General features: G+C 39.1%; 1 protein-coding gene across 5 annotated transcripts in view; it reads right to left on the bottom strand.

The window, feature by feature from the left end:
• Positions 1-2,134: 2,134 nt before the first annotated feature.
• EML4 (EMAP like 4) overlaps positions 2,135-22,444 on the bottom strand; it is a 146,792-nt gene continuing 126,482 nt past the window's right edge. For all 5 annotated transcript variants that reach the window (XM_058800737.1, XM_058800738.1, XM_058800739.1 and 2 more), the window contains 9 exons: positions 21,423-21,548; positions 21,171-21,302; positions 20,499-20,566; positions 16,541-16,629; positions 15,287-15,384; positions 11,247-11,334; positions 9,899-9,997; positions 5,446-5,576; positions 2,135-4,977 (listed from right to left, as the gene is read on the bottom strand). In XM_058800737.1, the coding sequence (XP_058656720.1) occupies positions 4,513-4,977; positions 5,446-5,576; positions 9,899-9,997; positions 11,247-11,334; positions 15,287-15,384; positions 16,541-16,629; positions 20,499-20,566; positions 21,171-21,302; positions 21,423-21,548 (1,296 nt within the window). In that variant the 3' untranslated portion in view covers positions 2,135-4,512. The remainder of the gene's footprint in view (positions 4,978-5,445; positions 5,577-9,898; positions 9,998-11,246; positions 11,335-15,286; positions 15,385-16,540; positions 16,630-20,498; positions 20,567-21,170; positions 21,303-21,422; positions 21,549-22,444) is intronic.

Raw genomic sequence — 22,444 nt, 5'->3', positions numbered from 1 at the left:
GGTGTGTGGTGGGGAACCAGCATAGGAAACAGCTCTGGTAAAACCAGTTCCACCACTGCCCCTCCTCTCCCAATCCTCTTGCCTTACCATTCTGTTGAGAAGTGCTCCTAAACCTTCTTAATTAACTGTGAAGTCACCCGCATCTGCATTTCAAGCCAGAAAAAAAAAAAAAAGGCCTAGAGCACCCATATCCATTATCCATTTGATGACTGCATACATGTATCTGCACACAAAGCCACCCCATGCGTGTTAAATACATTAAAATGTGTACACTGGCCAGGGTTCTACAGGGTATAATCCTACTGTAAGCAGTTTTTAATTCTCAGTTGATTAAAGTATTAGTACATAAAACATCTGTCAGAAATAAAGATTAGGCAATGGGCTTGGACTTGTTCAGGAGGAAAGCAAACATGCAGCACAAATATCACTCAAGTAAAATCCACCTCATGTAACAGTAACCCTTCCACTGCCAGGAGCCCACATTTTATTAGCATGAGGCTGTGGAAATGAGAATTTTTTGGTTGTCTGGTTTGGCCAAGACTAAATCTCACAAGGACATTCTACTTACTTCATCCTGACTCAACTGAAATACTCCACTGAAGGAAACACCTTATGCAGTGAAGTACAAAGTAGAAAACACAGCATGTTGTTCAGTGTAGACTAATCAATATAACAATCCAAATAAAATTTTTGTTCATTTTCATAGACAAAATCAGAACTATTGCTTTCTAGGGATGACTAAAAAAGTAAGCAGCTAGACCGTGAGATGCATCATATACAAAAACAAGTACTTGTTATTTATATAACAAATAATATATAGATGAGAATTCCAGCCAGATGAAACCAAAGAAAATCATCACTCACCACTACCCAGCCTGTTCCTCACCTATCCTGAAGATTCCATGGAGAAAATAAAACCCCATATGGATATGTGGTTATATTCACAAAACCCAGTATCACTTTATCTGATTCACCCATATGGATGCAGAAATCCATAAGCATGGCACTCTTTAACTTTCCAGTGTTTTACTATGAAACCATACAAACATTTTATTATGGACATTAAGTTTTCCATCCTGCAGTTATAGTTTTATGCTTCAGGAGTGCTTCCACCCCGAACTTCATCTCCACAGCACAAACACCATCACTGCAGCTCTGAAGTGACAGCAGCTGCTGCTGTCCCAGGTGAGCAGAGTGGGCACCTGGAAGCCATGTCCCAGCTGCATCACTAAGGAGGACTCAAACACCAGCTCACCTGCTCTTCAGGAAGACTCCTTACTGAGAATCCCAAGAGAGGAGGCAGCAAAAGCCTTGAGCTGGAGAAAAAGGGAGCAGAGCATAGAAAAGCTCAGCACTCCACAGCTGCAGGTGTGCTGGGGACAGCACAGCATGACCTCGGGACATCTGCTTGTTGTTCGTGGCAGAACATTCTCCTGGTGTCAGCATTCTCCAGACAATTTGGTGGAAAAGAAGAGTCAAGGTTTCCAGCACCACTCAGGGTGGTAATGGTGTTTGTTTGCTTTTCCTTTAAGTGAGGATAAACATGAGGTATTTGTCTTCCTTGCAGCTTTCTTCCTTCTGGTACTCACCCTCCCCTTTTGCAAAGGGCAGAAACCAGATGCAAGAAATGGAATGATTCAAAGCCTTTGAAAAGACGGAATCTCACGCACAAGAATATTGCGATGTTCTGCACCTGCAGCTGGACAGAGACTATGAGGAATGGGGAAACATTGGGGTATTTAATACATTATAGCCAAAGTAAGTTTGTACTTCTCTCCTGACTTCCAGAAGAAAGCTTCTGGGCAGAAGCCTGGAAGGAAGACTGCACTTTGCAGCAGGACAAAAATCTGTCTGTAACACTGCCACTCATCAATTACCAACAGAAGGATAATGCCAGCTGTTCATGAAAAAGGGAAATGTCATAGAACTCATGAGACATAAACAAGAGCAATATTCAGATCTTACAATAGTATACATGATGCTGAGTTAATTTATTTTTAGACAGTCTGGGAGGTTATCAAAAAAGCACACATTGAGAAAGTTCTTTCAAAATCACAAACCCAGACACTGCAACTGTGATGGCAGCATCCACTTTATGTACAGAAGGAAGCAGAACAGATATGGAGAAAGACACTGCAATATTTTATTTTGATTATTTTATTTTTTAATCTTCAAAGTTTTCTGCCTCAAGACAGGAATGCATGATAGATAGAAATGGCTCAAACATCTTCACATGAAACACTCTTAATCATAATTCATTCACAATTATTTTTCTAAAACATCTACAGTTACATAATCCCATTTCCATCCATTATCACAGATTTAATTATTTGTTAAACAGTAGTTGCCAGCAATTGAAAGCTGTAAGGCTTTTTGCATATTAGTAGAGTCTTCTGAACTATACAAGAATATCACAACTCTAACTCTCACTTACATGGCAACCCCAGGTGACAGATGTTCCAAAGAGAAATGTGTTGCTTATGTGGAGTTAATAAAAATGACAGAGAGCTCTCTGTGCCTCGTTAGCTCTACTATCCCTTCTCCATTACTAAAGATTATTTTCTAAACCTACAGCATATTCCTCATTTGTAACCAAGAACTTTGATGAGCTGATGAACTTTACCTTCCACTGCTGCTATTTGGCAGATTTGCAAGTCAGGCATACTAGAGCTCTCCAGTAAAACTCTATGTACAGAGCACAGTTTAAACAGATGGGTTGCTTGGAATCCATATCTCCCTCCATCTGAAGGGAACTACTTTGAGGTTCTCTGGAACTGTTGTAAACAAGAGGATATTTTTTTTCCTATATATATATATGTGTGTATACATATATTTATATATTTTATATATAAATGTTCTAAATGTCCTTTGGGAGTCCATTTGTTTTTATCTTTCCAAATGATGACTAAATACCTGATCTGTAGCATTTCTCCTGAGAAGATACTAGAAAGGGAATGACAGTTTTGATGCACTTTGGAATGGCACAATCACGTAAACGTTTGCACAATTAAGACTTATGAACTCATCCAAAGTTTCTAAACATGATATTCTAACTAAGAACTAAAATACCAGCACAACGCAGCAAGTTAAAAAAAAGAAAATTCTATGTAATCAAAATATAAACAAGTACATAGGAAATGGATATCTGCCAGTAAATCTATATCTTTTTTAAAGTAGGAAATGTATGCACTTAAGAAAAAAATGTAGCTATCTGACAAACTTTGTAAAAAAAAGTACTTTCCAAATGCATAACAAATGCCAAGATATCCCGTAACTGGCCAGGTATAGCCACATGAGAGCTCCATGGCTTACAGCAACCTGGGGAGGGGTGGGGTGGAAATAAAATCACAAAAACAATAGATAAGCAAGTCTAGGGAAAACAAAAAAAATCACATCATCATCATCATCATCTAAATTACTGTATGCTTATATCACAACTGCTAAAGGAGCCAGGGGAAAAAAAGAAAGTAGAGATTGCAGTTTAATGATTTTTAAGAATTACCTCTAAAAATTCAGAAGAAAAATCTATCAACTCACTAATTCTAAGCACCAATTTAATAATTTAAGTTCACTGTATTTATATTTTTCATACTAGGGATGGAGCAAGTTCTGATTGAAGGCTTAAAGTTTAACTCTGGAGCCCATCTGACTTCTGTGTTCTTGTCATGCTTCTTCTGCTGTTCACATCAAAGTCACTGTAAAAGATTCTCTCAAGTTTCTGACTCTCAACGCAAGCAATTCTTTGAAGAGACAATTATGTCCTATAGTTTAAGTCAACTTTCAGGTCATGAAAAGTGAAACATGCCAGTATTTGGTTAGTCTGCTAGTTAAGAGTCTGTGAAAATGGAACAGTCGACACCGTTCCTCGACAGGATTTACCTTAGAACTAGCAGCACCCAGGGCAGACCAACTTTGAACACATCCAGACTCCACGAGGAATTAGTAGTGTTAGAAAATTGCATATGTTTTAGATCAAGAAGGCATTGCCATACATGTGGCATTGTTACATTATTTTTCCTCTATTTTTCTCAAGGAAAAACAAAGGAAAACAGCCCTACAAAGAGCTTTTTGGTTGTTTTTTTCATTCTGTTTGTCTTTGCACCTGGAAAAAGCAGCACAGTGCTTCCCAGCTGGAACAGCTCAGCGCTTCCCATCAGCTCAGTTCTTCTGGAAAGCACTTCCACGTAGTTAAGGTGGTCTACTTCAGCTAATTCTCAGAGCTAACCTTTTTTCCAGTATGTATTTCATGCCACTTCCTGACAGCAATTTCAGAACTGAAATGGATCTATAGTAATGTCCACTACTAACCGCGACCAGATCTTGCTACAGACCATCAAGCCAGGCCCTTGGGATGGTTCCACACATTGAACTGAAGCTCAGACTAAAAATCTCACTGAAACTCAAAATCTGGAGTGGTCATGAATCTCGGCTACTCTTCCCTATTTGAACCCTCACCCTTGCAATGAAAGCACGCACACCACGGGGAAACAAGAACCACCTGAGCTGGGAGCACTAGGACAGCGGCGAGTTATCTTGCTGCTCCTCCGTGACCGTGGACTCGCTGTGCTCCTCGCTCAGCTCGTTGGAGGGCTCCTCGTAGCTGGGCTCAGCAGGGTCCAGGCTGCTGCCCTCGCTGTGCTCCTCGCTGTGCTCCTCGCTCTGCTCCGCACACTGCTCCAAGTTGCTCTCCAAGGAAGCCGGAGAGCTGCCAGTTACGCTTTCATTCTGGTTCATTTCGTTAAAAGGCTGGGGCAGATGCGCAGGAGGCTGCACGGCGTTCTCACTGGCAGGGATGGGCACTTTGGTGGCACCGATATCCAGAACAATGTCATTTGGTGGCAGAGTCACCTTCTCCACCAGTTTCCACTGAATAATGCTCATGTCTTTCCCTCCAGTTGAAATCAAGTGACCGTCGCTATGGGTGAAGCTGACGTTTGTCACATGACTGCTGTGAGCGCTGTATTTGTGACTTGGGGCCTGTTGAAAACAAGCAGAAAGATAAATCACATGTTGGCTGGAAGAGCACATGATACGGAAATTTAAAACCACTAATATTTTTGCTTAGCCCTTCAAGAGAGATCTTAGTTCACAAAAGAGTAAGGAATTATATTTATATTAGATTTCCCACAATACTTCCTCTCTTCTTTGCAACTTGGAACAGATTTAGATCTTTATAGAAAAAGTAATGGACCTCACACTAAGGCCAGGAAACACAAAGCATCATGCCTTGTCTCCAGAATTCAAGGATAACAATTGACACTTCTCTTTTAGGTATATATTTTTATATCTATACTGTTTTACACTTTCTATTTTATATGTAAAATTAATGGGGGTACTACTATAAAAGTCATATTTGCCTGCCAGGCTTCAAAACAACCATGCTGGAAGCAAGGAAAGCTTCAGGCAAGGTAAACAAGCACATGGACTAGACTGGTCTAGACCTACCTTTGGCTTGGAACAGGGATACTGAAAGAGATGGACCTTACAAAAATCATCAGCCACTGCTATCACTTTTCGGTTATGGGATCTGACAAGGGCATTTATGTCTGTCCCATCTGATCCTTCGGGCCAAACTCCTAGGAAAGAGCACAGCAGATATTCAGCAATGGTGGTTTTGGAAACAAATCAACAGACAATTCAGGAACAAAAATAAAATCTATAAAGCTATGAGAAAAGGCAAGATGAACAAAAGGTAAGAAAGAAATTCAGATGGAAAATGGAATGTGTATTGCATTAAATGTCATTAATATTTTGCTAGTCTAATGCTGCTCCCCCAACCCTGTTCTCCCAAACCCTCAGTTTCAGCCAGGATAACATTGTGGGGCTTAACATTTGTTTCCTGTTCAAAATCTCAGTCTTGTTTAAACCTTATCTTTAAATTAAGTTTGCTGCTAAACTGGCAACTCTTAATACTGTATTCATGCACAGACATTTTAAATGCAACAGTGATACTGAAGCACAAGGCAAATCCAGGTACTGCACACTGTGGTCCTACTGGTTTCTTTTGTGGTTTCATTTGTTTGACTTCCTGTACTTTAAATCTTGGTATTTGTGTAATTCAAAGAAGATAACTGATTATTGAAACTCTGCACAGAAACCCAGCCTGGGCAAGTTTCATAGATGTAAGTGCTGTCAAGTGCTTAAGTACAATTCAATATGGTTTTAAGTCAAAAGAATGACACAGATATGTCTAGACAAAAGAATAACAACATTTCCTAGATGAAAAACACTGATCAAATTTGGGATGGGCGAGACTCTAAACAAAATTATTTTAACAAAAGACATTACAGATTTCCATAATAAACCAGACAATTCACATCAGCATGAAAAGCTGAACAAAAGGTAAGCAAGGAATTATAAAATATGCCAAAGGTACCATGTTTTTAAAATCAGATTTGAGTTTCTGATAAGGTCTAGGAGTTAGTTGTAATTTTCCCCCCTCAAATTTCACCCCCACCTCTAAAAACTCTGTGCCAAATTGACCAAGAGGGCTGTTGATTATCAGATATGAAATATCTTCTTCCCTTACAGTTTCTGACTTCAATTAAAAAAATTACGTGCTGTCTACTGTTTTATACAGCACAAGAAGCCAACTCAGAATTGCCTTATCTTCTTGTTTTCAAGCAAAATGGCAAAGAGAGTTCAACTTTAAAGCTGTTTTTTCCAATTTTTCAGTGGGTGGAGTAAGACCTTTATTTTCTCTGAAGGATAACAAAGGAAGCTTGTTAAACTTGTTACAATGCCAATAAGCTACATTGTAGGTAATTTACTAAATAATGACATGAAGTGCTAAGGAAAGTATGCAGAAACATTTTAATTTTCCCACATCAATGAAATAAAAGTGAAAAAATCTATACTATTTAAGAATTTTTAAGTAGTTCAACATGAATGAATTTTACCTTTCCTCATTCGTTCTATATATGAAATACTGTTATCATGTGGGAGTAATAAATGCCTGAAGTTTCAGCTACCACCTTAGGCAGGCTTTGACAAAGAACTATGCAATTTCCTCTTCTTTTTAATTTCCTCTTCTTTTTCATTTAAGATTAAAAGGACTAATATTCAAGATTGAAGCTTTTATTAAACATCTTTTATGTTTGCCAAGCCCTTTAGCAGCTCCAAAGGTAAGGCTGCTTTGTCATAAGACAGCATGATTTGCTTTCAATGCATCAGGCAAGCACGGAAAAAATCCAAGACATTAATATGACTGAGTCCTGAATTCTTAGATAACTGCAAAAAGTCTTAATAACTGTAAAAATAACAAAACCCCAAAAGTAATAGGACTTTATATAAGGCACAACAGCAGTATTTCATTTTTAACAAATTCTGCTTGACAGCAGTAAGCCTCTCAAAAGAATCTGTTCAGGCAAAACTGTGGGAAATGTGCAGCAAAGCCCAGAGTGACTTCAAGAGTTCGGGGTGCAGAGCGATGACACTGCTGAGCCAACAGTAACATCACTGCCAAAAGGAGTGATGCTGCTCTCATCCACACCACACATTTCCATCCTCCTCCTCCTCCTGCTGACAACACTGTGATGCTTGACCCTATGGCACACTACCCACAGAGCTGAACTGTAAAACACATACCCACAAAATCCAAATCCCACAAACTCAACCCTCTCTCCTGAGCATCAGCAAGCAGCCCCTGGCTTGCTTGGATCCCTGAGCCAGCTGACCCTTGGGTCAAAGCCAGATTAGCAAATGTCTGATAGGTTGGCTAACTGCACTGTCTGATTTAATGGGAAAATACTCCCTTTGTTTCAGATCAAACCACAACTTTAAGATTCTGCAAAGGGTGTCAAACTAGCAGACAATATAAAATTAGGGCATGACGAGTCTTGGCTAGGAAGTTTAAATGTATTCTGTTGTGCTCTGGAATACCATCACATTATCTCTGTATCTATTTCATGCCCAGGTCCTCTGGCATACTGAAGATTTTGAGAGTAGTTGAAGCTAATTAAACTTAATTCAGAGTGGTTGAAATTTGTATTAATCCAAAAGAAAATGCAGACAGGATCAGGAGACCTATCCACTTCCAAAAGCAATAAGTAAAATGGTTTCTCAAAGCAGTGTTTATGGGAGCTGCTCCTGCCCAGCCTGGCCCCAGCCACTAATAACAGCTTCTATCTAACAGCTGTCAAAAAGACAAAGCCAGTGGTCTAGATGTGAGATCAAACTCTCTCTGCACTCCCACATCCCACCTCCTTAGGTCAGGAGTAAAGGATGCTTCTGGGAAAGCCCTGGGAATCAGAGAGCTGCTTATTCTGTCTGCTCTACTACCAAATGTAGTGGTAAAAACTCAGTAGTAACAGTCTGCTACCTCCATGTTTCTGGTAGAATTAAGTACTCTGCAAAAAAATGTAAAATGTTTCAGCTCCAAGCCTATTCCATAAGGAAAACGCAGTCCTTGCAAGGTGTTTTCCTTGTTCCTGGTGAAAGGCATCATATTAGCATCAGAGTTTTGCTTTTCACTTTCTGTGGCCTCTCCTGAATCTTCTGATACTGTTTTAAAAAAGGCTTTTGTGCTGTACTGTTATTGCACTCACAGTAGCAATCAGGAGATGCTTCTGCTTCACAGATCAGCATCAGAGCATCAGGAGATGCTTCTACTTCACTGAGACAGACTGAATAAAAACACCTACAAATACACAGTCTGGTTTACAGTTCTCAGCTTAATGGAAGGCAATATTTTCATCCAACTAGCAATAAGCAACAATATTTAGCTCCAGAAAGAGCACGCTCCTTTTTATTTCTGCTATACACCAAGCTCCAAAGAAATCAGAAATATTTATGCAGTCTATCAATTAGCTTCCTCCTCTGACCCCTTTATTTTTCCTATTCTGTCTCAGATCTTTGGTATCCAAAAAGGAAATCATGCCAGGCTATTAAGCACCAAATGCCCCCCACCCAACCAATATGCCACACAAGTGTGTCAGTGTTAGCCCTCACACCAACCTCAATCCTTTGAGGCTACCTGCTTGTTAAGCACATGACAGCCCTTAAATACACACAAGACATGTCAGAAGCTAGAGAAAGGACTCACACTTCACTGATTTTCTTCTATCCTGCATGTAAACTGGTATTCAAAGTTGACTTCCTAGCTGTGAAGAGAAGATTTGTAGATCTAATCCTCACCTCTAAAGAATTTGCTGATTTATTTGCTTTTTTTATTTCAACCAGAACAGGAGGAGGTGCCTGATCTCAGTGGTGGAATAGAGGCGTTCCCAATCCTGGTCCCAGAACGTCTCTGGGAGGCTGAACCTTACTTTTACACCCCTCACAGAGGAGTTCCTCATTTATGGCCAACAGACCTACCTACAGAAAAAGCAACTTGAACTGTTTTGCCACAGTCTGAAATTAAAAGCAGATCTGTCAGCTTTTTAAAATTGTTTTTGTATATTTTAAAAACAAACTAGTAGGTAGAAATCTGTTCATGCTTTAAAGCATTTTTATTCTTTACAAACAGAGTATATTACTCACCTTTGACTACAGGTATCAAAGCACTATCATAATTGTAATTTATGAACTATAACCTGCACTTGTAACACTCTTGTTCCTGTCCCAAAACAAGGTAAACAAAGGAGAATGCACATGTGCCATATCAGCACTTTAAAATATAAGCCTGTTGCTTCAGTGCCTCCATAACTGGTAGCCTAAAATGACAGTGGGAGAGTCAACCCCCTAACTTCAAGAACTAAACAGAAATCAATTGTACATTGTCTAGAGAACACTTGGTGCACTTTAGCCCAGACAAATACTGTGGTCAGTCACTTTGGGGTGTGATCTCAGCACCATCCCTTAATAATCATTAACAGTGTACTTTCAATGAGAAATTGAAGCAAGCAAAACCACAAAAGTACAGTGTTAGTAGCTTAAAAGCAAGTTAAAGAGTGCTTACCAAACACTTGGAAGCCCAGCACACAAGTGTACGTTGTCCAATCTATATCCTTACAGTCAGAACGATTCCTGATTAGCTTACAGCCACTTGGAATGTCCCCTGTAAAAAAAAAAGTGAATGACGAGTTAGGCAATGCAAAATTTATTTCCCTAAGTGCTCTTTGAAGAGATGCTAATGCAGTAAAAAAATGGAATGAGATTGTAGAGGCAAAGACAGACCAGCACCTTTATAAAATTCCAGATACTTGAAGCTTTACTTGGTTTTTATGAGTCACATCTACTTCTCATTTCCCTCTTCTGATAGCATAATCTCAAAACCACTTCCCTGCAACTTGAGTACCCTGCTACTAACTCTACAAAATGCTTTAATGTAGTCTGTAATATAATAATTTCTTCTTCCTACTAGCTCCACTGATGTGCTAGAATTCAGTAAATCATTCAGGAAGCTGTGTTCTTAGAACAGTGAGCAACTACTGCCAGAGAAGCCTCAGACTGCATGACAACTTTTAACTAGAAAAGGAAAGATTGCATTGCAATACACCGAGCCAGTAATAATGGGTCACGGTTCTTTTCTTCCCTGTACATGAAATTGTAAGCACCAACACTTCCTTTTGACAGGCTGCACTATCTAGATTTGAAACCTAACTTGTGACAGGCAGAAAAAATATGTTAAGGTGACAGACATTTAAACTGTTGGTAATTCTTGCCTGTAAAGGGAAAAAAACCAACAATCCTCTTGGACCAAGTTAAAGCCATAAGAAGACAGGAATAAAAGCCCCAATTAAAAAAAAACAATTAATATGCACTACAGAAGCTGAACTTCTGCCATAACCACTATGTGTTACATTCATGTTTTCACATATTAAAAAAAGACAAACACAAAAACATTATCACCACTAACTCATTAAAGTAGCATTACTGCTTTTCTTAGTTTTCACCACCAGCAGCCAAGATAATGTTTCAAACAAGAAACCCCAGCAGAGAACTGTGGCACCAGCCCACTGATTTTATTCCCCCAAAATAACTGGTATTGTTGACACTAATTAGACAACTGTATATATTATTTTCAATCTACAGCCCTTTTGGCCAACATCAAGTTGTAGAGCCACTTGTTCTGTAAATTCTACACTGTTAAACTGATTTATGACCTTGTAAAGAAGTAAGCTATATTTGGCATTGCCATTAGGTAACACACAGCTCTGAATAACATCAAGATATCAGGTTACACAAGTTCAAATCAGTCCCTTTGTCAGTAAGCATTTTGTACAGTCCTGATCAAACACACTTTTCTAAATACTCTGAGAGCTAATACATATTTCTGTTTCCAGTGTATTTAATTTCATACTTACAGTATAGTATTTCATAGTCTCCTGAGTTTGACATTATATACTTGTTGTCCGGGGACCAGTCAAGGTGTGTAATATAGCTGGAATGTCCCTGAAGAAGAATGCAGTAACACCAGTGTGAAACACTTGATTTTAATTGAAAGTGAAGCAGAAGTTGCAACCACAGATGGAAGAGCTAACAGCAAAAGAAAAAATAAAATCACCTTCCCACATGCCCCAGGTCAGCTGCAATTCACTTGTGTGCCTTTAAAGGCTCCTTAGTCCCATTGCCACACTCCCTAACAGCTAAACAAACACAGGCTGGGCATCGTGCCTTTCCAGCTCTCCCTTGTAAAGCCTGGCGCTCTTGGTCTCCAGAATGATTTACTCCTAGAAGGCACGATGCTGAAATATGGATGAGCCCCAAATTATACTGGAATTAGGAACATACACATTGCTCCTAATTGCAAAAGGCAAGTAAAGTGCACAGGATCACTTTCAGATCCCAACAAAAAAGTGACAGATAGGATTTCTTTATTTCTCTATCTATTTAAAATAACTTCCATTAAATGCACACTCATGCAAATAACCCTTGCTCATCCTAAAAACTTAGGATACCTTGGTTAACAACCACCATGCAGAAGTATAAGATCATGGACTGGAGTTACAAGAATACATTTCTAAGCTTCTTGAAAGGCTCTGCACCATGTTAGCACCAGCTTTGAAAGGTGTCTGCCCTACAGGCACTGCTCATGTTTATTAGAAATCAAAACCCTTTGGTCTACATGCTTAGTTATCACTGAGCACACTGAGGGTTCAGCACCTGGCTTTGGTTTGGGGGAAGAAGACAGATGCAGGTGGACAGAGTAGTTTTTCTGCGCACAAACTTCTTTTGAAGTAACTAAGAGTAATCATAACAGTAATAATAAAGCTATGAAAGGCTCCAGAGAAGCCACAGATTTATATAAGGTAGGAATCATGGGCAGGAAATTAATAAAAGTGACATCCATGTCACTCTTCCTCTGGCACCCTTTCATTTCTTCTTAGTGCTCCTTTTCCCCTTGTAAGACCATCTGTTTTCTCTCTCTCATAGTCATTCTGCCAGGAAACAAACTGCCACATTCTTGACTGACAGACATCAATCCATGTCCCTCCCTCAGTGGGCATTATGAACAGGATATTCCTAAGGCCCCCAGAGGGTCTCTTGGCACAGCCTGCAGCAGCCACACCAGGGCCATGCAGAAGCTCTGCACTGGCTGCTGAACCACCCACCACGCCAGCTTCTGCCACAGAGAACTCTAAGAGATCCTGATTACTTCCAGAATTACATGTAGAAATACACCCGTGTCCCATCTCCCTGTTCCCAGGTCCTCTGTGAGAGACTGCAAAAACATTTAGGAGAAAAGTTGGCCTTTATGATTTGTTTACTTATGCAGGAGTCTCTGCCTCAAGCAGAGGAACTGTGTATTGACATAACTGCTTTGCAGTCATGGGTGAGACACATGATACTGACATGCAAACCTGGTACTAAAAAAAAAAGTGCACAATTGGCTGGGATTTTTTTCTCCCTCCCTTCTTTTCCAAGTCTTCCAATTTGCAATCGAACTCCAACGTGGAAAAAAATCGGTCAGTCATTTATTAAATCCTGATAGACATTTGGCAGCTGTTAAAATTCCTGGGGCTGGTGGGGGGAGGGAACAAAGCAATTGGCCAGGGGGCTCCAGGCTGCAAAATCCCTTCAGGCAAGTGATCACCAAATGACGACCTGGAGCACAACATTGTTATCATATTTGCAATAGGAGGATCCCGTTTTCTATTAAAATCCTTCTTTTGTAGCTGGCCACCAATAAGGCAATATTTTACTCTCTCCTTCTCTGTACCTTTATATACAATGAATGATTCATATTACTACCAGCTATGAAAACTATCTGACTAAATGGAAACTCCTTCCTCCATTGGCAGTATTTATCTGTTTCAGACTTCAGTGGTGCAAGGTTCAAAATGCCCACAGCCTCTAGGACAGGCACACTAATCACTTCAGGTTAAGCCTAGTGTACCAAATACTTCAGAGCGGCTATCTGTGTGGCTTTCACCCCACAGCCCTGCGAGTAAATGCCCAGTACTGACTCCTGTTGTGCTGAGGTGTCTCTGATGTAAGGCAAACAGAGACAGCAGCGCTACCCGGGCACTGCTGGAAGTTCTGCCCCAGCCCACACCTTCACACTGCTGACTGCATAGCTGGAGCCCTCAAAAAGCAGCTGCACTAGTCAAAATGGTTGTTTTGGCTCATCTGAAGTTCTGATCACAGCCAACACTATCCCTTGCTGTGGAAACAGGCCCACAGGTCTAGAGACTTGCCTCTCTAGCAGCAGCAGAATGCCTGGCTGTGACTGAGAGGGGATTTAAACCTAACAGCAGGCATACAGCCCTTATGAACCAGCTAATTCTGGTTCAGTAGATAAAATCCTTCTGAAAGAATTCAAATAATGCATTCAAGCTGGAAGAAACAAGCAGAAGTTAACTACCAGGAAGACTGAGTCACACTACTTGGAGGTCACCCGTGAGGCTACCGAATGACAGAACGCCAGAAGGACGCAGTGCCAGGAGAGTGCTCTGGCTCCTGAGCATGCCTGGGTGTCTCCCTGCTTAGCATCAAGCTGGTATGGGCCTGGCAGGGAGCACAGGGGAGGCGCAGGGCAAGTGAAATTGGATCTGCAGCCTCGCAGCGAGCTCTGGCCAGCAGCTCCACATCGCTGCCTTCTGCACCGGCCGGGAGGGGCTGGGAGCTCAGCCCTGACTCAAACCGTGCTGCTGACTTTGTATTCTACATGCAGTCACTCACACTGAAACGAAAAGCAGAACAGAAATCTGCTTTGAAGCTTTGACACTTCTGCCTGGGTGTAACAATGCTCAATTCCCCCACACCAATTTTTATGAATCTCTTTCCTGCCAAGGCAGCTGGGACATCCAGATGTTGGATTAAATTGCAATATGCTCTCTCCACATACATAACGCATAGAAATAAATGATCTTAAATATCTTTAAAGGCCTTGAAATACATAGAAAGCTCAATATTATGGATGTTAGGATTAGCCATCTCTGAGTGATTTTATACTCTATAGTTAAAAAAATAAGTGTTGAGATGAGATGCTGTTCTAAGGTGCAGACATCCCACTGCCACCCCCACCAGCCCCACTGGGACCCTGCTCTGAGCTCCCTGTGGGCTCTGCAGGGATGGGGCAAACCCAGTGCTGCTGGCTGCCCTGTGCCCCCACAGCAGCTGCACACAGGCTGCTCTGACCCCCAGTGCTCTGGTGTGTGTCACATTTCAAAGGTGAAACTATTCCTATGACATAATTTGCATATCTCAATAAGTTTCACTTGTTCTTAATGCAAATATTTTCACTAACCTTGAAAGATAGCTGAACTTAAGGCCAGAATATTATATAACTAAACACTTACAGAAAAATAGTCTGTCTTTTTAGCACTGGGACAACCTCATCCAATGTAACAAAACCAACAGACTCCACTACCCATGCTACATTTAGATCTATTTACCCTGGGCCAGATCCCTCAAGTTCAAATTTTGTAGTAACAATTGCAACTGAAAACAGTGTATATTTTCAGCCCCCGAGACTACACATTCTAATGGAATTACACCACCCTAATACTATGTTAGTTCAAGAAGTACTTTACCAATGGGAGGAAAAAATCCCCGAACAAATGTAATATTTTCCTTGAACCAGTTTCAGCATATAGGTACAAGGCATTTCTCCATTTTACTGCTAATTTCCCATTTCAGAAAAAGAAGGCAATAATCTGATTAATTAGTCATATCTGATGCAAAAGTGATCACTGCACACGATGAGATGCAGTAGCCATGAGAGACTGAAGTTTAAAATCAACCAAATACTGAAAAAACCCTATAAAATATATAACTGAAAGGGAAAAACATGAATCTGGAAAGAGTTTCACTGCTTAACATCTAAATGCATGTATAACATCAAAATGCATGTACAAGATGTAATAATCATGTAATTGATTATTCATGCTCCAAAACTTACAGTGCATTTTCCATATCTGCTATACTTTCTTCCATTTTCTGTTACTACATAGAGGTAAATAAAGTTGTCGTGGGATCCAACTGCAAGTAAGGTGCCATCTGCAACATAGAATATTTGAGGTAAATAAATAGAATGTTTGTTTTGTGAATTTTAATTATTTCAGGTTTATTGCTAAGACAGTAGTCTCAGTTAAACTACTCCTTACGAATTGTAATGAAGGACTTATAACAGTTTACACTATGTTTCTTTTCAGCTGTATCTGTTTACTTTGTGGTTATGTTTTTGGACAAGTTCTTTCACTTCTGCTTTTTTTTAGAATCAGTGTTCAATGGACAGGATATAAACCCTCAGACTGCACCGGATTTGTGAAAGCTGTTGACAGCAGGCAGACTTGAGTTTTATGCACCATAAAAATGCAGAAGAGTATTTAGTCTACAGATAGCTTAACTTTGGAGGTGAGGACTGCAAATAAATCAACACTAAACATACAAAGATCTGGAATTTTCAAACATTATAAGCATTTTTATATTCTGTCTTGTCTCCCTTTAAAAAATATATGTGGACAAGAGCTGCCTAAATCACAATCAAACACCTCTAAGTGTCAGTGAATATCAGTGATGTAAAATAAATTGCTGTGCTTGGCACACATGGCAGCATCAAAAGAACATTTTGTTCTGACATTGCATGTGAGCCAAAAGCAAACAAAAAAAAGATTTACAAATCTGTTCTTCCATCCTGTTTTAACAGAGAGGAGTCAGCCTCTGACTATTTGTCATATCATGTCTGAAGAGGAGACTCAACACTGGTTTGGACTCCTTGCAATCCCAGAGCAAACACTTCACAAACAGCTCTGACTTCCAGACAGACACAAACTTAGTTTTATGGGTTTGCATTAATGAACTTGAAAACTAACTAAAAGGGATATTAAAATATCACTAAAATATTAAGCTTTTTACAGACTTTTCTGTTAACCTGTCAACTATTTGAGAACTTTTTTGGGGGGACCAAAGCTAGCATTTATTATGACAGCAGAGTTCAACATGAAAAAAAAGCTGAGAAAGGTGATGGTGATGTTTGCGGTTACAAAATTCCAGGATTTAGTACACACAAACAAATCCATAAGCAAATCCTCAGTTACACATTAAGCATTTGAAACAATTTTTTCAAAGCTGTGCCTGGGGACTAGTTTAACACCATTCAACAGAACATCCATCTGGTTTATCAGAATTATTCTGACTATCCAAGTCTGCCTACCTACTGAGTAGCGCATCACTGAAAGCTGCTCGTTGCCATCAGTGTGTATTGAGACCAGATCCCTCGTTTCTGCATCCAGAACAAACCACCTAGAGAGAGGAGAATGCCAGTAAGTATCACTTCCACTAAACAAAAAGAAAAGTAAAAGAGCCATAACTGCTGCCTGCCTTCATCATCTATTGCTAGCCCCTCTAGGGCAGCATAGAGAACATCTGTTTTTAATGGAACACTTTTCTGGTTCACAAAGCAAGATAAGTTTCAGTGAACAATATATGAAAGATTCTAAATACCATTCAATTTTTCCCCCCTTTCCTGAACACTGTAATAATCACCAAAATGTCTACTGGACATTAAACATGCTACTAAACAGAAAATAAGACTGCATCTTATCATCATTAAGCCTTAATCTGAGTTTCATTCTGCTTCCTTATTTTGAAGATAAGTGTTGAGATAAAACTTGGTGTTTCAATTTTTATAAAGCAAAGTTAATAAAAAAAATAGAAGTAGTAGATGTAAGTGGAAAACATTTCTGTACTCATTGTAAACACAAGTTCTATTCTATCTTGGTATTTTTCTCTCAATCATTTTCATTTCTATGAATAATTTTATTAAAGAAAGGAATAACCAACCATTCACTAGAATTTGATGGTTCGTAAACTAGCACTTTATTTTATATTTCTTGTTTGGATGATTTATAGCTAAGGTAATTAATTGCATTTTTTATTATTTAACAATAACTTTTAACCTTCAGTTTATTATTTATGAGACACATGTGAGATGCTTACAAAAACTCACTGGCACACAGACCAAAATGGCCACTGACAGCAAGATGCAAGATGGGCAGAAACTGAGCATTTTGCAATGGCTCTGATGCCCACCCAACTCCTAAATACACTGAACAATGCAACACAGAGACAATGACCATTTAAAAAAATATGTATTCACACCCACAGATCATGAAACAGAAGGTGCCAATATGGCTTAACACATTGGAGCTGTACTCAGAATTTAATTTCTTTGCTCCAAACTTCTGCTGTCACAGCCATGAACATATGCCACAGGCAGGTTTCTATCCCTAATGGCAAGTTCAAACACTGGAAATGAGCAAGGGAAGGCCACCCTCTGTCTCAGTGGAACATTGCTAAACCTGGCACCATTTATTCCACAGCAAAGCTGCAAAATGAACCCCAGGAACATCATCACACATTGCTTTCTATGGGTGGGGATGAGATTCCAGTTCATGCTCATCCAGGGTCCAACAGCTAGGCATCTGGAAAGCCTGGTCCCAATGGCTCAAGCCAGCTTGTAGTTAGAGAGCCACACTGAAGATATTAAACAAAACACACATAGAAAACCCCCCACCCCACAGGGCATGGACTGCTAAATAACCAGGACAGACAGAACCAGTGGAAAATAGATAATATTTACCTGATTTGCCTCTATTGCCTGATTAATTTCTTTATGGCTCTGCCTTACACCAACCTTGCCCTTCTGCCTTCAGTTTTCTTACCAATATTAACATTTTTGTTAGAATCTTTTTAGTCTTTTTTTCCACAGTGCCTTTGATTACACATATGCTTAGTACTTAGTACAAGATATTCTACATGATTAGTCACAGAGAGATCTAGTTCCCAGCAAATAGTACCACTGGAAGCATGGCAAAAGGATCTGAAAAGTGCCTCAAAAAAACTTTCTTAGTTTTCCAGCTATGCCTTTTCAGCAAGCAGCAGGATCCACAGAAAGAATTAGTACTGCCAAACAGCTGATGATCAGGTCCACAGCAGGTATGTAAGGAAGTGGCAACAAAACCTGCAGTAGACCCTTTGCAGACAGCCCAAAAGGGGAAATGATACTGGGATATTTATCATGGAAAGTGATATGTGAAAAAGCCAGCAAAAGCATGATGTTTGACCTGATAAAAAACACACCACTGTAAAACAACAGACAAGAATAGAGAAAAAGGGACAAAAGTCAGTTTTCTTTTGATATCTCAACTTTAACCAACAAACCCAACTTTCTTAGTGCTCCATTCCTTGTCCCTGTCTTACTCACTTCTGTGCTGAAAGCTGAGCAGCACTAGAACAGACACATGCAAGGTTTTGGTTTACTGAGTTCTAAACAGATTAGGCTCATTTAATATTTGCTTTAAGATTTTTAGGCTATTAATCAAATTATTAAAATATTTGTTATGGGTTTGAGATTATTTTTTCTTATGTTAATCGAGATATATGATACAGCCTTCATTCCTTGGGAAATAATTCCCTTGGACCAGATTTTCTGGCACAGAAAGCACTGCATGATGCTGCTGCATAGGCAGTAATTTTAAAACTGTTTTGTTTATCTTGACTCAACTCCATTTATTTCTCATCCACTTATACACTTACCAGGTCTCATTTCAACTCAGTTTCATTTGTATATCTCTAACCCATCACTGAACTATACAATTTCAGAACACACTAAAATATAATGGTGAAAATATAACTGCTTAAAAACTCTTTTTACTGAAGGTAAAAAAAAAAACAAACAAAAAACTCCAAGGCCATCATCATAAATTTCTTGAACGCAGTATAAACTCATTGCCTCAAGTAAATTAAAAATAAGAATTTAAACTGAATGTGCCAAACTTAAAACATAACACTAAAAGCTCCAGGAGAAGGGGAAAAAAAGTCAACCAAAAGCAAGTAACAGACTGGATGCTTTGGCCATGCAACGTGCCTTGACTGTGCTTTAATTTAAGTTCAAAAACATCTAAAAACTCTGAAGAAACATAGCCTCACACTGTTTCCCTTTTACCTGTTTAAAGTACTCTTAGGCCTGTATATTTTGCTGTGCTTAATGAAGACAAAAGTATTAGTTCAATTTAATGTTTATAGTTTTAAGATGGAAAGGTTCAACGTGGTAATCAAGTATACAAGAGCTCAGCAAGGTTTTTACTAGAAGGTAAACTAGCTTGTGTAGGCTGATAGTATACCTCATGAATTTAGTGCAGACTGCATCTTCATCTTGAAGGAAACTCCCTAAAAATATTTAGCATTTCATTTTTCCAGGAAATTTTAAGGGTGTTGCACATACTCAGCAGTTTCTAAAAACGAAACTTCAGATGTTTTTAGGCATAAGGTTAAGGTGAAAAAAAAAATTCTAGCTAGTAAATGAAATATTTGCAATTTTCTTACATGCACCAGGCATGATTTTATTATCAAGTTATCAACCATGAGGTATAACTGAAACACAGAACAAAAATGCTAGTAGATTTAATATGTGCTCCTCTCACCTTTCTAATGCCATGAACAACCAGCTTTTTCTTTTAATTGGTACATTGGTACTCCCTTCCTAGGAGATGATGCCAAGCCAGAGTCTGACTATGAAATAATGTAACTTTTTTCTCCCACTGTAAGAAGCCCAAGTCAAAAAGACTCAGTTTGTGCTTTGACAGCTTGCAAAGGAAGAAGAGGAACAATTCAGTATCACTTTAGTGCAGCAGTGTGCCATGCTGAACTCTGTCTTACACAAAAATCAAAATTCCAGTCTGTTCACTTGCCTATCCATCTCAGTTTAAAAGATTGCAAGTATGTTTGATTTGGGAAGGACAAAGATCTATACTGTACCTGTCTTAAAAAGAAATGTAATGTGCGCATAACATTGAAATATATGATACTTGGAACAGACAATAAGGAGTGCTCACAGAAATCTGTGCAAATAATTAGTTAAAAAAAAAAATAAATCAAGATTTGGACTTTCATTTAACATTTCATGATAAAAAGACAAAACCAGCCTAACAACAACCAAACAATTCTTCTGTCTTTGTCTAAGATGCTCTGCCCCCTTTTGCCATGCTTTGTAGGCTCCATAACCTCAAGCAAAAAGAATAAAAAGCAAATGAACTTCAATTATAAGGTGCACTGTATAGAGTGTCTCCTTTGCACTTTCTGTCACCACAGCTCGGCTGGAAGGCGTTTACCTGCCCGAGTGGGTTCCTATGGCAACCACTGCTCCGCTGGGATGGAAATCCGCACAGTGCCCGGGTTCCTGCACGGAAGCACAGACAGACACGTTACTCCCTGCTGCATCCCCAGGGCCAACACCTCGCCTTGGACCAAAGCTGTCCTAAAGGTCTGAGCTGATACAGGGAAAACCAACCACTTAGCAGCATGCTAACCCTGAGACAGCTCTTCTCTCAGAGTATCAGTGACATGCACTGCAAGAACACCTTGTGACTAAAAGGCTGACATTTCTGTGTAAAAACTAATTTTGCTCGGATAACAGCAGAGAACTAGCCAAACTACAAAATGAATGACAGTAAGGAAATGACATCTAAAGCCAAACCTTCACAACTGTATAATACCCTCTTCAGATTGTTTGAATAACAGGGAAAAAAAATAAACTGTAACAAGAATAAAAGACTAAGACTTATTCAAGTTGGCTTGTCAAAATGACATCAAGCAATGATAACCGGATTACATCTTACACAAGGTCTGATGAACCTTGCCAAGTTTATCAAAGCTTCAGATAGCTGTTTTTTAAAGCATAACTGCAGGATTTTTGCTTGCAATTAGGTGGGACAAGAGTGTTTCAGAGATTGAATGTTTTTTTCTACTTCTAGCTTTATATTTAAATTAAAGGGTTGACATACATCTAGCAGCCTGGTCCATTCCAGTGTGTGGTCCACAGAGTTCCACATACAAACTTGCCTATCTTGGGCACATGTTAAAAATAAGTCTTTGAAAGGATGAGATGCCAGTCCCCAGAGTTCATCTGTATGTCCCTAGAAAGAAACCACAAGTGATTTAACAATTAATAAAATTAAGATTCTTAAAATAACACACCAGCAGAGAAAACCTTTACATTTTTTGATTATACTTCAAAAATAACAAGTTATGCTCACCTGTACTTCTACTACGAAACCATCATTAAATGTTCCCCTCAAAACAAAGTTTCGCGAAGTACCCACTAAAAACTGATCAGCTTTTCCTTCTGCTACTGCTCTGATTGTTCCATACTGGTCAGGAACCTGGGAAAAGAAACATCTGTCAAACCACATCAGGCATCCTGACAGGTCACAAATAGAGCACAGTGACAGTATCAGTTCTCCCAGAAAAAAGGAACAATCCAATTATTATAACCTCGACCAGGGCTTGACCTGAAACCTCTCTCATCTATTTGTTCAGTACAGGCATACAAGATCTTAGTCCAAGACAATCACAGTTATATAATTTTAATAACTTCAGTAGAAAAAAATTACAAATTAAATTAAATAGCTTTCAAGTGTCAAATTCACTAAACAAATGCACGCCACAGCCTTACAACTCATCTTATAAGGGAAGGAATAATACAGTTACTATTTACTTTCCAAAACAGGTTTTGAAAACCAAGAAAAATCTTGTAGCACACAGTAAATGCTTCCTGATTTTCTTAATGTTTCCTGATGAGCCTAAAGTAAATGTTCATATGCCTTATGTTAGCAATGATTCTGAATTTTAATGACTGTTTATTGCAGGCTTGAATTCTAAGACACTGCTTTTTTTTTTTACAATGTGTAATTGTTTGTTTTCTAAATTATTTGAGAAAATACACTAATTTTAAGTGATAACATAACATAAGATAGAAAAATCAATCTGTCAGGACTCTGGTAATGTAAAAATTAGCTTTAACATAATATTATTAACAAAAGGAAAACAGACACTGTTGAGTAGGAATAGAATAGATTGAATAGGATAGGAATAGGAATAGGAAGTGTGTTACTTAAGGCTAAGAATTGTATAAGATAGTCAGGATTACCTTCACTGCCATGTTTTCTAAATGTCAGTATTAGATTCAAGGCAGTAACTAATCCTAGACTGAACTCACATAAATATTAAGGAAAAAATGCTACTACAAATGGACAATAGGTAAGTGGAGTAAACCAGG

Source organism: Ammospiza caudacuta, chromosome 3 (genome assembly GCF_027887145.1).
Source record: "Ammospiza caudacuta isolate bAmmCau1 chromosome 3, bAmmCau1.pri, whole genome shotgun sequence".
NCBI lineage: Eukaryota > Metazoa > Chordata > Aves > Passeriformes > Passerellidae > Ammospiza > Ammospiza caudacuta.
The sequence above is the reverse complement of the archived record's forward strand: the minus strand, read 5'-3'. Positions and strand labels throughout refer to the sequence as shown.